Here is a 17,508-nt window from a genome sequence, read left to right as displayed (position 1 = left end):
ATCATAAAAACTTTAATAAAAAAAATCTTTATTCCGTAGAATCGAGACAAAGATCAATCCTTGGAATTATATTAAGTTTGTTCCATAATCAAGTACTCCATTATAACAAGTTTTTTTTCTACTTTTTCCTTCTTGTGTTGTAATTAATATTGGACGTAAAACATCATAAAAAATAATACATATTTCCTTTTATATTTTGTTCAATTTCTTTAACAAAATCTAACCTCGACAAAATCTTTATGTTTAACATAATGTCCTAACCCTCGAGTTTTGTACTAGACCTTCGGAAGATTGCGAACAAGAATATAAGGTCACGACCTCCGTTTATGATCACGACGACGGCAGAAAGACATATTTTCTAACTTTTATTACACCGACATGCATGACATAAGTATAACACATTGAATTAAAAAAAAAACCTTCCTAACTTTTAAATTGTATGACTAGAGTAGAATCGGTTGACGTATAAAAAGAAAAAAATATTGTTTTTATAAGAACAAGGTTGGACACGGATGTTATAATTCACGTTCATATTTTACTTTTTAAAACTAAACATCATATGAATTTACGATTCAAAAACACGTTCGTTTTTATTTTAATAATAAAAATGTTATTTTTCTTTATATAATATTTTACTGTTGATATAAATCAGGTACGTAGTAAAAAAACAGTTTAATTCAAATTCTAGATCAAAGAAGTTTAGTGCATTAGATAAGTGTTCATATCAGATAAGGCAATTACAACGAAATCTAAGAAAACTTCTTATGACTACAGATATCAAACATGGAATATTTTTTTATTTACATGTTTTTAAAATGACGTAATATTATTATTTTTTAACTTATGTATTTGATAATATAAATAATCGCATCTAAGTACAATAAAAATAAATCGAACTTGCTACATTTAAATTATACAGAGTCGTCACTGATCCATGATGCTGATATGACGTCTATACATTGAGGTGTGGATGTTCTCTCGGTTTGCTTATTGAAAAGTTTTACATTTCTTGTAATGTATATACATCATATATTTTGCTTTTTAAGTATTCAATACATCTTATTACATAAAATAAAAAATAAAATTATTGGAAGTATTTTATAAAACAGTTTATATTTAAAGAAAAACTTGGTAATAAGAAAATGTAGGCTTTTTCTTTGACTAAAATATTGTACTTTAAACCCTAAATACCAGTCGTACATATTTTTTACTAATAAGTTTTTATAGGGTTATTGCAATCAGAATTGGAAAAATAAATCGTTCATTAAAAGTTAAACCTATATTACTCCTCTATAAAAGTCAATTTCGTCTAATTAACGTGGGTTAATATCCAGTTTTGGCAAAACCGGTTTCAAAATCTTCCGGGACAATCTCAAATCAAATAGGTATTCAAATACGGCTGTCCAAAGTATTTTCGTTTATACTCGTCTACATACAGACTATAAAAAATATATTTACTGTCAGAACACAAAAGTAGCTTTTAGTTTTTTTTAATTCAACGTCTAACATTCAACATCATATACCATAAATATGATTAATCTTATATGAAATAAAATTATTTTCACGTTTTTAGATTGGTACAGAGCAGCAACAATACTAGGCTTGTCATAACTCATAAAACTGTCATTGCTGTTAAGTATTCACAATTCGCATTATTGTAAACAGTCTGAAGAAATAAATAAAATTAACTTACTGAGTATTACGCATTTATATGAACCAGTAAACTAACTTACGACACGTCTGTTTTGTGGCGCGTCTCTACGGTTACTGAGTGACTGTCTGTGAGTAGTTGAGTACCGCTACCAAATGAAGTAATGAAGTATAAACGATATTCCAATGTTAACGTTGATACGTCGCAAGAGTCGAGTATTGTATGCCTATCTATTGCCTACAGAATCACCGTCACACGACACACATGCCACGAAATTCAACTAAGATTAGCGAATTCGCATGTGTAATGTGTATATCGCGATTTGTATAATATACGGTACATATATATAACGTAATGTATATTATGTCAATCCAAAAAAAAAATTAATTATCTATATTTTTGATATGATATTATACAAAATTTTCTCTCTTTCACGTACTTATTCTCAACGCATGCGGTATTATGCGATTGCGTATATTAGAACATCCCTATTCGCTTTACCAAATAATAGGTAAGTATGCTAGAATCTGATGTAAAAATGTTGAATTAAATGTAGAGCTACAACTAAATGGAAATATTGATTGTATTAAGAAGAACCAGCAAAAAACTTTGTTATGTACTATTTTTGACCAATCAAATAACATAATATTACCCTATTACCTACATAATATTACTAATTAAATTTAATCGTATATCTATAATATATTCTTATCATTTACTTTTTTACGTTAGTAGTAATTGACTAATTAAAAAAGCATGCGAGATCATAATAAAGAACCAACAGAACCTTGCATTGGAATAATGAAATGACATTGCGAAGTATAAGGCTCCGAAATAGTTGGCGTTATTCGAATTACTATTTAACGAAAGAAAGACGCCACTAAGAATACTTTCTAATTAAATTACAAGATATAGTGCATCACATCAATTAATTATTCGATACAATTAATATATATTATTAAATACCTTAAACCGAGTTTAAATAACGGTAGGGACCGATGGGCCGTTTTCATTGTGTCTTAATAATTATTTTACTAATAAAATAATTCATAGTATACCTACATTAATAGTTTCAAACACACTATAGTAACCAAAACATCCTAATCGAGTAGTATCAATGTTAATTCTTTCAGTTATGGAAGATAAATATTCGACTGAAACATTAATAATTAAAATTATCGATTACTTTTGTCTATTGTTAATTTAATCCATAGAATTTACGTAAGGTCTAGTAATATTTTTATTTATTTCATTAAATATTATTTTTTTTATTTGAAACAATTTTGTTTAACCTTACCTTTTTATAATAACTTTAAAAAGTACAATGTAACAAAATAATATAATATTACAAACACATTTAACGTTGATAATAGAGGTTATTTATAAATTATACAGGACTTTATATTATTAGGACCTTGTAGAACACACATTTAATACAAATCCTGAACACTAAAGAGTTTTATCTTCAACAATATAATTTTTAGTTTATATAAAAGTGTGTAATGATCTATATAATATATAATATCAAAAGCTTTAATAGAATTACATAAAACGCCAAGAGTTTTAGCGGTATTTCCCATGAGTGGTATGTTATATAATTATGTTAGAAACGCTAGTATGTCTAGGATATAATACCTATATTATTTAAAAAACCGTAGAATAAAACTAAAGGAGATGGGATTTGTTCCAGTTTTGTATAGCAACAAAACATAGCAGTAAATAACTTTTTTATCCGATTTCGTTGAACGTTTTCAATGTATTCCTATAATCCATTTCTTAACACAATAACATCAAATACATATAATGAAATTTGAATTGGAATTAGAAATCATATTTATAGCACATAATATATTTTATATATGTTTTTAAATATCGTTAAAATAGAGTGTAAGACAAGATTATCCCTAATTCAAATTTGGCGCCTTAACAGATTTTTACATTAAGGTTCCTATACACATAACTATTAAAATTGAATCGACATAAAGCCTAAATTTAAAGCTGTCGATTAATTACACAATAAGACTAATATTAATAATAATTGCCAATTTGGTTCTAAAAAGTCATTTAAAAAAAAAATAGGAGTTGCGTAGTTTTAAAGAATAATTACATCAAATTTTTGAAAATAAAATATTGGATAGATATTTAAACTAAAACGATAATTAAACAGTTTGGCTACATAAACCTCATAATCGAATTTAAACCGGTAGCTTTTCTTAGATGTTTTAATGAATACATCTTTATAGTTATAGCTTTTAAAATAACACGATGTATTACAAACTTAGAAAAATTTATTACATGTATGACTCTGAAACGTGAACCTCGACCATTATTGTATATGTATATTATATTTTAAAGTGAAAACAATCTTGCCATTAAATTGTAATAAATTTGCTAAAGAAATATATATATATATAAATACGAATGAACCTAAAAATAATTAAACTTTTACGTCAAATTTTACTATTTACACAACATAACATATTTAATTTTAAAAATGGCAACATTAAGAGCTCTGCTGATTTTGTTTATTTTGAACGAGATATTATTAATTTGGGTTACCAACCTTCAAATCCGTTCTACTGCGTAAGGATTTTATAACTTATGAAATATCATTAAAACGATACTGCGTTCTACAATGTTAAATTTTGTATTTACAATATTAGAGTACATAATCGATTAGAGTGTATTAGACTTTATTAGAATTAACTAAAAAATATAATATGAATTTTATTTAGAATATAGATAACAAAAAACTTCAAATTATTTAATTTTGATATAGCAACATCTTTCACTACAAGTTTGCGCATGCGCCGAATGGCGATATTTCAGTGATTATTCTTTGAAATAATATTTTTTAACCATGAAATTTTGTCGTTAGATGGTATATATTTGAGTAAAGTTTTAGATAATCTAATTTCTCAATTTATTCATTAAAAAAACAGGATTAATAAATTACAGTTATAAAAGTGAATAAAGTGTACCATTGGTGGCCATTACAAAACCTAAACTTTTTTATCAGGACAAATGTCCATTTGAAATTTGATGTTTCGGCGACGTTGTGAAGCTAATCATAAATTACGTACTGTGTTTTTATTTGCTTACTAATTTAATCGCATTAAGAGCCGTGAGCTTCAGTATAAGGAATACTTCTAATAAATCTGTTGCAATACGAATAGTGCCGACAGATAATTTTATTTGGGTTGACTTCCCACATAGAAGACCTGTCAATTGTTAAGTTTTTCCGATTGTTTTTTCACTTTTAACATCGACTAACATTAATTAAGGCGTTATACAACGCCCTAAGGTTAAATTTATTCATTGGACTGGTATAGATTGTACCACCTACATTGCTTGTTGTTACTCTTCAGTGAACATAACAGTGGAACGGCGACCTATAATAATTTTCGTTCCTTTCCTATTGTATTGTATCAAAATTATCAGAAGTCATTATCAGTTAAAAGAATAGTCATCTATTACTTAAAGGTTTACCATTATTGAACAGTCGATTCGCGAGTCGCCGAAACATCTTTATTGTGGTTACAGTGTGACAAAAATGATTTTAAGATAAATTCTAAATAGTGTAGTGTTTGCTGTGTCAAAAGAGAAATAAAAATAGCAATATATATAAAAGTGTCGGGTCTGGATTGGTGGTGTGTGCAGTGGAATGGCGAGATTGCAGTGCAGTGGTTGGAGGCTGTGACATGGACTACGGCGTGGTGCGGCCCCGACTGACGGTGGGCTCTGGGAGTGAACGGGGGTGTTGGGCTTAGTGCCTGCACATCATAACATATATTATGAATAAGCGTGAGGGTAACAAGGACAAGGAACGTCAGAGCGACGACAAAAGAACTTCCACGTAAGGATATTTCTTTAATTATCATTGATAGGGTAGTGTGCTTCATATTTTTCAAGTAGATCCAGTTTTTATGCTTCTTAAGTATTGCTGTATAATATCAACTGAACATGTACCACCAACATTCATGACAGTCATATTTCACTGTAGTAATACAATTTCAATCTGATAATGATAAAGAAATGTAATATTCAAAACACTAATTAAAAAATTTAATCTCTATACTAGATTTGAATACAGATAGGCTAAAAATACCTAAAATGAGTAATAACACTAGTATAAAATGTAAAGATATCAATTATGAGTAAGGAGTAAATTATGAAATAACTTGTGTAGTAAGAATATATCTAAAATAAATCTATAGAAGTGCCAAAAATTTTTAAAGTTACTTTGAAATGATACCACGTTGTTTTATTAAATATTTTCTATAATATTGAGCTTCATGTGAAATTTAAGTAAACAGACTGGTTTAATACTTCTCATTTAATTCATGTTATCAATACATTAGTCATTGTTATTGAACATATTACTTTTTCTCATCACTAATAGTAATCATTATAGAATGACATTCATTTTTAATTTTTAGCAAATCATTGTTATGATAAAAATGAATGTTACTGACATAGTAAATTAAAAGAAACATTTCAAGAATATTAAAATAGGCAAGTAACAATACATTGAAGAATATTGTAATTCAAACAAAATTTTATTTAAAAAAGAAGTAGTTGCACTATGTTGACACTTTAATGTTATATAATTATAAAAAATCAGACTTCAAAAATATAAATTCCTAAATATAATAGGGCTTGGTTTAAAAGACAATTATTTTTGAGCAATTTTAGTTCATCCTTACAATTTGATTAAACAAATTATAGACCTTTAAACAAATACTTGCTTACAACCACAGCTTTTGAGGTCAAAAAATAGAAAAATGTTTCATGTCTAATTTTACTTTATAATTGTACGTCATATATGTCATATGTCATATTCTATCATTGTTTTTTTTACATTTTATTATTATTTTTCACAAATTTTGTTTTATTTTAAAACAAGAATAGTTTTAATGCTAATATCAATTAGGTTCTGTGAATAACTAACAACTATAACAACAAATAAATAAAAATAGAGCCTTTTTGTTTCATAATATAATTTCTTCAATTGCAATATATATAATATTAACACTAAAATAAAAAAAAAAATCAAGAAATATATTTCTTTAAGCACCTTTGAATTACATTTACTTAATAAATAGCAATTTGGTTGTAATCAATATTGAATAGTTATTTTTGTTCTCATAATATTTAAATTGTACGCGAATATATTATAACAGTAATGAAAATATCATCTTAAACAGAAATGTTATCATATCTCTATTATCATCACCATCTGTATTTAAATAGATAAAACAATCTATATATAAAAATCCTATCACAAGTTTCGAATATATGACCCATGAAAGTCAGGAAACAGTTTGTAGAAACATACAAGTCAGTGCATATATGTAATGTACATGTTACTAATATTATAAATAGATATGTTAGTGAATCACAATATGTAAACATCTTGTATCTCACACAATACTCTTGATAAGGCTTCTTAATAAAAACATAACTTTGTTATCTCCTATATAAATTTGTATTCAATATTGTTCAATACATTCAACAAAATGTTGTGTTAGCATAAAAATACTAACAATACAGATAAATGTGATGTAGTAAATGATTATTGATTCATAATTTAAAATTGCTCAACAATAATAAGTGAAATCTCGTGAGCCATGTATCTTGGCATAAATTTGACATGTGACTCAAGCAGAAGTGATGGGTATAATAGTACAATAAGTATGTGTTTTAAACAGGATTCAGACAAGATATTCAATTATATAAAAACTGGTAATGCATAGAAAATTGTAAGTATTATTTACTACTTAATTTTCAACCATTATCTGTTGATTCCTTTATATAATCTAATATTAAATATGAATATAAATAAAATAAACACATACACTTTCTAAAGTTTAGATCTGTAGGTGTCACGATTGTTTTGTTTGAAAGTATTTGTGTAGTTTTAATAAAAATGTATATGTACATACTAATGAAGAGTTTAAAAATATAAACAAATCTTGCTTAAATCACAATTGTTATAAATAGTATAATAATAATAAAAAAAAAGTCCAATCGAAATTGAAATCATCATATCAATAAAGTAAGTATTTAAACAACAAAAAAATAAAAAAGACAACTGTTTGCAATAAATACTTCTTGTTTTGTTCTTCAAATCTTAATTTGAAACACTTACAATTATAAGTATATTCATGAGCCAATAAAAATACCTACACATTGTAATGTAAAACAAATTAAACAATAACTTGGAATCTTAATAAAATTTGACTATAATATTTTTTAGTGTGCACTCAATGGAAGTGCATCAAGTAACTTTCACTTTTAGACTCAATGCCAATAACGGTTGGTATGATTCATTGCAGTCAATGTATACTTAACTTGATTATGGTGTATTTGTAACATTATATCTCCAAAGAATAATTTGTTTGGGGCTAAATGTTCTTACATTTATATTGTTTATATTTGAATGAAATAGAACTGAAGAAAATAATTATCATGGGAATAATTATAATTAAAATAGAATAATGCTTCATTGTCTGGCCATTTACAAGATTACTCCTAGCATGTAGCATATACTATGTCTAAACATCTTAACTTAAAACTTAACTTTATTGAATGGCTCCATGCTTACATTTGTAACATTATATACCAACACTTACTGCTTCTTTTATTGTAAATTCATAAAGTATTAGTTGAATTGCTGCAAAAATAAATAAATTTACCTATGTACTTTGTAGTTCCATATGAAATATTTTTATTATGAGATAGATATGCTAAAAATAGAAAGTGAAAATTTTAATAATTGATTGTACCTAGTTTAGGGTGATTAATAGCAATCAATCTAAACATGAAGTTAAACAAGCTTTCTCCTTACTCAAACAATTAGTTCAATTAAAGTCCTTGCTATTTCTGAATTATTTCTTCAATAAAAATAAGTTGAAAGTAAAATAAATGTATTCATAACAGAACTCAATGTATGTCATCAGATAATTGTAAATACTGTTAGATTATAATAAATCTAGTGATATTATAAACTGTTGAAAAATTGTGAATGGAGTACACCTTAGAAACAGCTAAAATGTTGTTTAGTTATTTTATATATAATCATTTAGGTTAGTGTGTTTAAAATGTTGGTGATAACCATCAGACAGGAACCCCTGTCATTGTAACTGAATGTTTCTTTTGCCATTTTTCTATAGTGTATTATCTCACTTGATTTATTAGAAAAGAACAGTACTTACAATTATCCAGTGACATATATATACTTATGGCTTTAACTACAAATTTTGTTTAGGGATGAATAGTTACACTGCTTTGTCTTCTTCTATTGAATAGAAGAAGTCACAGCACTCAGAAGAAGAATCAGATTTCTGATGAGTGAGAGAGAAATTAGAGTTACTATTGGTTACTAATTATAAATATAACCTAAACAATGTTTGTAAGTAAAGTCATTAGTGACTTAATAAAAATGAAATACCTCATAATCAATCTAATCAATTAATAATAATAATAATATATCTTACATTATTACAAAAAAATTACTTTTCTGGTTTTGCATTAATATGGATGATTTTTAAATATTAAAAGTAAAATAATTTGTGCAATGATATTATTTGAATTTTTGTATATGTTTAACAACTATCACATTCATATTTGAGTTTGATTAAGACAGTATTGGATCATGTTTAAATATGAATCCTATTGAATATATAAACTAACCTTGAACTATGTCAGTGAACTTGTTGAACCAATCATGTGTCATTCATTAGTTTCAATAATATTATTTTTCATTAATATATTACTAACTATTTGAAGTTGTAATTCCTTTCCATATATTTAAGTATTTTTAGAATCCTATGCAATCTCTTGTTTATATTATTATCATTTATTTTTTGTTATTCATTAAATTTATTTGTATAGTACAATGTTTATATCAAAACTATTCATATTAGTCTCACTAGATATATAATTCAAATATATATTATGGGAAATTGCATTCAGCATTATTTCCTTTGTCCGTCAATAAGACAAAAGAAGCAATTTATTCAGTGATATCTCATGATTGAAAAATATGTTTCATTGATTACATTATATAATTAAATATACGAAAGAAATAAGGTATTGTATTCGATAAAATAGTTTGTTTACTAAAAGATATAATGGTATGAAATTCATTGTCAAGATTATATTTAGAGGGCGTTACCATCAAATTATATTAATAATATTGAATCTTATAGCTAAGGACATAGAGGGGAAGATACACGCATATGCAATACAAATATTTGGCGATCATTCTAATGTTCTATGTTGTTTAAATTCAATATGTATAATGATCAAATGAATTTATTGTTCAGAATTTAAATTTCTCGATGGTGGGCTGTGGAAGACTTATGGCCTATGGGTATGGAAATTTTGTGTTTTTATTTTCTTTCACAAAAGTAAAGGAAAACTATACTTTGATTTGACCAACCTTATTGACAATGATTTTCCTCTATAATTAAATTAAGGCCAGTGCATTGGAACCAAGGTTTGAACAAAATCTACCTATACCGGGGTTCCTAAGTCGGTTGATTGTACCTAATAGGTTATAAATCGATGCTACGCACAAGAAAGTAGCGAGTTATGCACTGAATAATCATTAGTGAAAATAGCACTTCCATAATCTTTCTTCTGTTTGATATGTAAACTATTTTGTTATAAGGGGGTTTTTACACTGTTGCAGCGCGACTGGTGCGGTGGGTGGGCGTGGCGTGGGCGGAAGCAGCGCGATGCACACGTCGCGACATTCCGTCACCTCGTCTTCGGGCGTCCTTATGGTCGGGCCCAACTTCCGCGTCGGCAAAAAGATCGGCTGCGGTAACTTTGGTGAACTCAGACTCGGTAAGAAAGTGAAAAGTATAAATTACATAAATCTATTTGTATACTTAACTCTTCATTATTTGATTAGAAATTAATTATAGAGACACAATAATGTCAAAAGAATAAGTATGAAGGACATGTTTATATCATAACGAGATTTCGTCTAGATGTAGAAGAGTTAAGAAGGAAAAAATACGACAGGCACATAATATGTACATTGCAAACTATCATACGTATAATCATAAAAAAATCTTAATTGCCTTATACATTGAAAATGAGATAAATAAATGAAAAACAAACAAACCAAATTGTTAAAACATAATACAAAAAAATATGCTTTGTAATCAATTTACAGATATCTTACCAATGATATCTTTGTTGCGTTTGTGACCCAATTCATGCGATTCTAAAATTGATTCATATAAGTTTCTATTTAAAAAGATTAAACATCGAACTCGACACTTCAATAAAAATATTACAGAACGCAATTATTATGGATAAATTTCATAAAGCGAACATGTTTTTTTAAATCGGTTGACGTGCACAAGAGAAATAGATCTGTTTTATCTTTGCCTATTTTGAATAAATTGATTTCTTTATCACGCATTAAAAATATTGAAAAATAAATTTTATATCAACGTAACAGTACCATCAAAGGATATAATGTATAACGCACAGGTGTTTTCAATGATATCGTCGTACGAAATGCAAGGCTATTATTATAAACCGTGAACGGTTACATGTTGACGCTCAGTTTGTTTCTGATTTAAAATATCTTGACAACTCGCGATCTCGTTAAGACCGTTAATATAACATTATACGTTCAGTAATAATAACCTTAGCCGAGTTCGACGTCGAATCGATTTTGCAATTCGTTTTTGCATCCTTACCCTACTGAGTACTTTTACAAAGGTTGTCTTAAATAAAGGCAATTTACTCGATGACGTTGTAACAGATACATTTGATTGGTTATTATTAAAATTGTAAATATCGAATATATACGTCATCGGATAAGTACCTTTAGTTTATAATTAATCTAGCGACATTGTAAAGATATATAAATAAAATTAAAGTATCTGTTTGCCATATCAAAATAATATAAAATTAATAAATGCGTATGAATGTCTACGTATTACGTAAACAAAAAAATAATAATCAAATTTTTGTCGGTCGGTCTGTCTGTTTGTTTCTGATAATCCTCGAAACGACTTAACCGAGACTTTTACTGATAGGTGAGGAATAATTTAGGCTTCTTTCATTTAAAAGAAGAATTAGTGTTCCACATGAAAAAAAAATCTGGGACAGGGTAAACTCTGCCGGATCCTGCTAGTTGACGATAAAATTGTGAAGCAGGACTATTTAATTTGCATTTCACAGTTTAATATATGTTAAATTATAACTAACCTAGCTTAACTTAATTACCTATTAAAATTGTATGCGTTTTATTGTAATTAAATGACTACGTTAAGTTTTTCGCAAGTAACAATCTTGCTAGATTAATTTTAAACTAACTGCTTCGCTTACATTTATTATCCGGTGACTTAGTTTGTTGCTTATAATATCACATTCATTTTGAAACATAACAAGTTTTAAAATATATAATTATAGAAGTAATAAATATACCTACGTATTTAATTATAACTGTAACGATAATTTAATGAAGATAAATAATTCACTAGGGTGTGTATAGGTAAGTTCCGATGTAAGACATGACTCATCCTCCTTGTAATAATTTATTTGATTTCTTTGAAACGATGTTTAGGTATGTTGATATTTTAGAGACTGATAAATAATTGGACGATGAGAAAGCGTTAGTATCAAAGGTTCTTTTTTTGTCATGTAATTCTAATTTTCGTTCTATTTATATACTTAAATTAATTACTAGCTTAGGTGTTACATATATCACGAAAACTTGTTTTGTAATTATACATCGAAAATGTGAAATGTCTTAGTTAATTGCAAATAATCCTTTTAAAACTAATTATTAAATAATTTGTTATATTTGACAGTAACAATGCATAGCGGCATAATAATACTTACTATCAATATTAACATACGGCTGTGAGTCTGTTTGGGCTTAAATTTAAGTGTTTCATTATGATTAATTGTAACGTATATGTTGTTGGTTTAACCACAGATATATTCAAATAGAATTTTGAATAGCTACTAATGTAAATAATAACGTAAAATCGTAAACTTTACTGTTTACTGAGATTAACATTGAAATATTGAGGAACGTATTCGTTTGTAAGCGGTTTCGTTATTTAAAATGAATTTATCTTCACGTTAATGCGTTTGTAGTTTTTTTAAGGCTTATAGATCTAAATTTATAAACTGATACGCACTGTATATTTTATTTACGACGTACGTAAGCCTTAATACCTACACAATAGGATTTCTTATCGCTTATAACACCTGAAACTTATATGGCTGCATATAGGGATGGGAATTGGATTGAACTGGCGTCATTCGAAATGTCATTAAAGCGAGCACATGTGAATCTAATAGGTCGATTTATGATTTATTTTCTCAATTATAATTGTAACGATGTTTTCGATACGGATTTGGGTCGCCGCTAAGTTTAAAATACACGCCGACTCGAAGGAGACAAGGACCTTTTTATTGAGATTTAGTAAGAATTGAATTTAATGAAATACTCGTATGTTTTTTATTTAATCTTTGTTAACAATAAATAGCAAATAGACTACGTTGATTAGACATCCTTTGGAAAAACAGGTGTTGACTATGACTGTATGTAAGTAACACCTATTAGTATATTCTACTCCCAAATATGTATTCAGATTATGAATATTTATACGTGATTCAGACACTCATTATAAATAAAAGTAGCGTAATGTGTTTCCAGTCGTTGACCTTTACTATTCATCAATCGTTTGCCCTTATCCCATATATTTGGGATCGGCGCAATCTATTTTATACCACTGCAAGGAAAAAACATTTGACATTTTTTTACGGTTGACCGCTTGCTTGACGCCGGCTAACTCGTGGGATGGAATCCCGCTAGCATACATATAATGTATACTGTTGAGACGTTAAACGCTGTATTGTTTGTTTAGCGTTAAACACAAACATTCCCTTAGTCGGCGATTACGACACCCACGGTGTGAGGTATCTCTTTCCTATTCTACCGAAACATAAAGGGCTTTGACCTTTACTATTAAGAATTATTAATTATTGTCCTGCAATTGAAAACTACCAAGATAGTGTTGAAAATACGCTCTCGGTTTATTTCAACTTGAATATATACTTGTTTTTTGTTAATGGTTGTTTTCTAATAGGCAACCCAGGCAAAGCTAAATGTACTGAAGATTCAAAATAGAAATCGCGGCAGTCTTATGGATTGATTTAATTTTCTTAACCCATACTTTATATTAATATATAAAAAAACAATAAAAGTCTGACGCGCACGTTAGCAAGACGTGGAAAACTTTACCGTCTAAAAAGTAGGTCTTAAGTATGAAGCTAGTTTTTCATATTCATACGTTCACAAACACGTTTGATGCGATACATTCTACATAAATCGGGTTATCGTTAAATATTTAAGTATATCAAGATATTTTTTTGCGTTTTTTATATGCTGCTTATGGTTTATCAATCAATTCCCAATAATATTGGAGTCATGTTTTTTTTATAATAGTATAAGAATATAGATTCCAAATAAACAAAATTAACTTCAAATATTAGTCACTTCAATTGCAAGTAAAAACAAACATATGTAAGTTTTGTTTACATTAAAACAGTCTCTTCTTTATTCTCTTAAGGCTGAATTCTTTTGAAATCAGCAAAGTAAATGTTTTATTTTTTTAAAACACAATACTTGCGAAGTTCATGTTTTTTTTCGTTATATATACTAACATTCCTCTTGACTCTTTTAGGCGGTAACAATGATCGTGAGACAGGCTATTTCCAGAATTATACGGATTCTCGAATTTTCTCACCGCTCTTGTGCTTTTTGAAAGAAAATATAAATAAATAAAGTAGTTCTTATTAAAAAGATAGATAAAGACGAACATACAGACTCGCCATCCTATTTCCGTGTCTTTTTTCTTCTAAAAATATACAATGCGGATGAACGGATAACGAAGTTAGCCGTTGCCTGTTACAATCTTATTTTATCTTAGATATGATATTCATTTTATTATGATTTCATAGTCTGTAACAAATATCACTCGCCAACATTCAGGTTGTTATTATATCCTCTGTGTGCGTTATGTTTTCCCAGACATTATCGTAGACAGCATGAATGACACTGCGACCTAAATTTGCGAGGACAAGGGTCAGATCTGATTACATTGATCGTGTCTTCGTTTATATGACATAATTTTTTCCTCGTAAAATTTATCAGACGTCATTGTCATGTCACGTAGCATAAATTATACATTTTTGTTAAGACAGCAAGTAAAGCTAAATATCGTCTACAAAAAGGAAATTGGTAAAGTTTAGGCCCTCTCAATACTTATTATAAATCTATTTTTAAACAAAAATGATACATTGTTGTGTAATTTGAATTTAATAAACACAATTTATTATTTTTTTTAATGATTAGATTCCACTCAACATTTATTTAAAAATAATCTTTGATTGAATCCGAATATTAAACCGAATATAATATAGTGATTTGTCTCTAACGTCAGTAGTGTATCCAAAATTTGAGTTCGATGGTTTGGATAGAAATAGTTTAAAATGGAGCTCCAAGATTTGAAGTACATTTACACTAAAAACTGATATGTCGTTTCATACCATAAATATAAAATCTTTCGTTAGACATTTAAATTAAGAATATTATTGCCGTATTAGGGCAACAACGTAATTTAACGCCTAGTACCAAAAATTTTTCTGAACTAACATTGAACATAACAATTCTTTCAACTAAATCGCGTAAAATACACAAACGTGTTATACAACCTCAAATTATCATTAAGCCTATTATGATAAGGTTCTATGGTTTATTCCAAACGAAGGAAGAATAAACCTTAATATACGTATTGCTAATAGATCTGATATATTTTGCACTACAAACAGTTTTTCATTGATATATCCTTATTAATAATACAAGACTATTCCACTTAACTAGTTACATCCACTTTAATTTTACTTTCGAAGTTCCGATAATAGCTTCGTTGACATTGAAATTTTTTTCGCGAATCCATAATGATTGTCATAGATTATTCAAGCTCTCAATCAATGGTATCGTGTCAAATCGATGTTAGAAATTGTTTATTTGTCTTTATTCCCGTGGTCGGTATAAGCTATGACGTCAGCAATCTGTGTCATGTTTAAAGTGAAACTATAATAACAAAAGAACTATACATTTCATTTTATGACATCGAGTATAATACGATGCGATATGGCCCAGTGGTCAGAACACGTGAATCTTCAACGAAGATTGCGGGTGGTGTTTACTAACCACTGTTTTTATGTGTTTATAATTCATCTCGTGCTCGGCGGTGAAAGAGCATTTAGTAAATAATAATGAGAAAAAGTTTATTTGAGATACGAATATCTTGAAATTGACAGTAATATAGATATACACCTAACAAAAAATAGACAGCATACTTAATCTAAACAAGGTGCAGTATACTACGTGTATATACCGCAATGTAGAGGTGTGGTGAATAAACTCTAAACCTTATTCTTAAAAGAAGAGTACGCCTAGAGGTGGGATTACCAACACGTACTATTGAGAAGTGTAATAATATTTTTTGTTGTACTTAAATTATACAACAAATAAATACGTTATTATAATAATGTTTAATGAAAATTGTCGATGCTTAGATAACATTGTTAATAGTAAAATCGTTAAGCGATGTCAAGTCGTATTGTTCCATTTTATTTGACGGCTGATAAGATATGAAACCATTGAGATCTGATTGTGACGATCTTTACAATGGACGGTGTCGCAAATGAATCAGTCGTGTGACGTCACAAGAGGTACTCGCTTCGTATTATCAGGAAGTTGAGTTTCGAATACTATCGTGTGCCTCTTTCCTCCCTAGTTTTTCTGTAAACGTAATAATTGTGAACATGTCACTTCATAATTTTAGTAGACCCAAGTTCTTCTTTTAAGACGCAAATATCCTATTAATGTGATTCAAATATATGCTTTCAAATTACATTTACATTTTCCGTGTGTCCGCTAACCGCTCCGACATTAAATCGAAAGCCTCCATAGATAATTGAAAATAATTAGTTTTTTTTTTACTATATGTAATTCGTTACTATTTAAGGTAATGTATTTTTAACGGTGGATACTGGCCATTATCGTCTTGTAATTTGTTTTCAGTTTTAGGAAATATAGGAGACGTTTGTTACAAAGACAATAACATTCTGTTACACAATTCCACTAAGTTGCGTTAACGTCTAAGTTATGTTAATTATAAAAGCGTTGTACGGCATATATCACAGCCGTACACAATAATATAGTATCGTGTCGTGCCGCGGTACGACGAAAACATTTAAGTTAAGTCAACCGTAAAGTCAGATCAGATAAACTGCTACAATAAATATTCAGGTTTGATACATCGAGAAAGGCTAAGTTGTTTTGTTTAGTTTCGATGAATAATAAAAATAAAATAAAGTTACTAATAAATCTAATAATAATCAATTGAAACGGTTTCTACTGTTATCTTGTGGCATTGACGTCACGATAGGGTAAGGTAGGGGGCGAAGAGATTTTAAAATTTCAGAAATATGTATTGTGGCAGTACTACATATATCCCGTCTGGGTCACCCAATTATCATGTTATTTTCTACGGCCAAGCAGCAATACTTAGTATTGTTGGGTTTCGGTTTGAAGGGCGAACGAGCCAGTGTAACTGCATATACAAGGGTATAATCTTAGTTCCCAAGGTTGGTGGCGCATTGGCGATGTAAGGATTGATTACATTGCCAATGTTTATGAGCAGTATTGACTATTTAGCACCAGGTGGCCCATTTGTCCGCCCACCTATCTATGTTATAACAAAAATTTAAATATGTGCTCTGTTTACATATTTAACTAA

The 17,508-nt window shown here is 28.5% G+C and overlaps 2 protein-coding genes across 30 annotated transcripts in view; one reads left to right on the top strand and one right to left on the bottom strand.

The window, feature by feature from the left end:
• Positions 1-17,508, bottom strand: part of LOC113398573 (alpha-tocopherol transfer protein-like) — a 176,499-nt gene that overhangs the window by 10,321 nt on the left and 148,670 nt on the right. Inside the window, exon 1 of one of the 2 annotated variants that reach the window (XM_026637374.2) lies at positions 1,694-1,840. The exons of the other annotated variant lie outside the window; for it this stretch is intronic. The gene's annotated coding sequence lies outside the window, so the exon portion shown is untranslated. Of the gene's footprint in view, positions 1-1,693; positions 1,841-17,508 lie in introns of those variants that run through there. 2 annotated transcript variants of the gene reach the window in all.
• Gish (gilgamesh) overlaps positions 4,412-17,508 on the top strand; it is a 32,991-nt gene continuing 19,894 nt past the window's right edge. For 15 of the 28 annotated variants that reach the window (XM_026637445.2, XM_064216873.1, XM_026637447.2 and 12 more), the window contains exons 1-3: positions 4,436-4,730; positions 5,195-5,507; positions 10,350-10,507. In XM_026637445.2, the coding sequence (XP_026493230.1) occupies positions 5,446-5,507; positions 10,350-10,507 (220 nt within the window). In that variant the 5' untranslated portion in view covers positions 4,436-4,730; positions 5,195-5,445. The other 13 variants (XM_026637434.2, XM_064216866.1, XM_026637427.2 and 10 more) reach the window with 13 other exon arrangements.

The sequence above is a fragment of the Vanessa tameamea genome, chromosome 14 (assembly GCF_037043105.1).
Source record: "Vanessa tameamea isolate UH-Manoa-2023 chromosome 14, ilVanTame1 primary haplotype, whole genome shotgun sequence".
NCBI classification, from domain to species: domain Eukaryota; kingdom Metazoa; phylum Arthropoda; class Insecta; order Lepidoptera; family Nymphalidae; genus Vanessa; species Vanessa tameamea.
The sequence above is the reverse complement of the archived record's forward strand: the minus strand, read 5'-3'. Positions and strand labels throughout refer to the sequence as shown.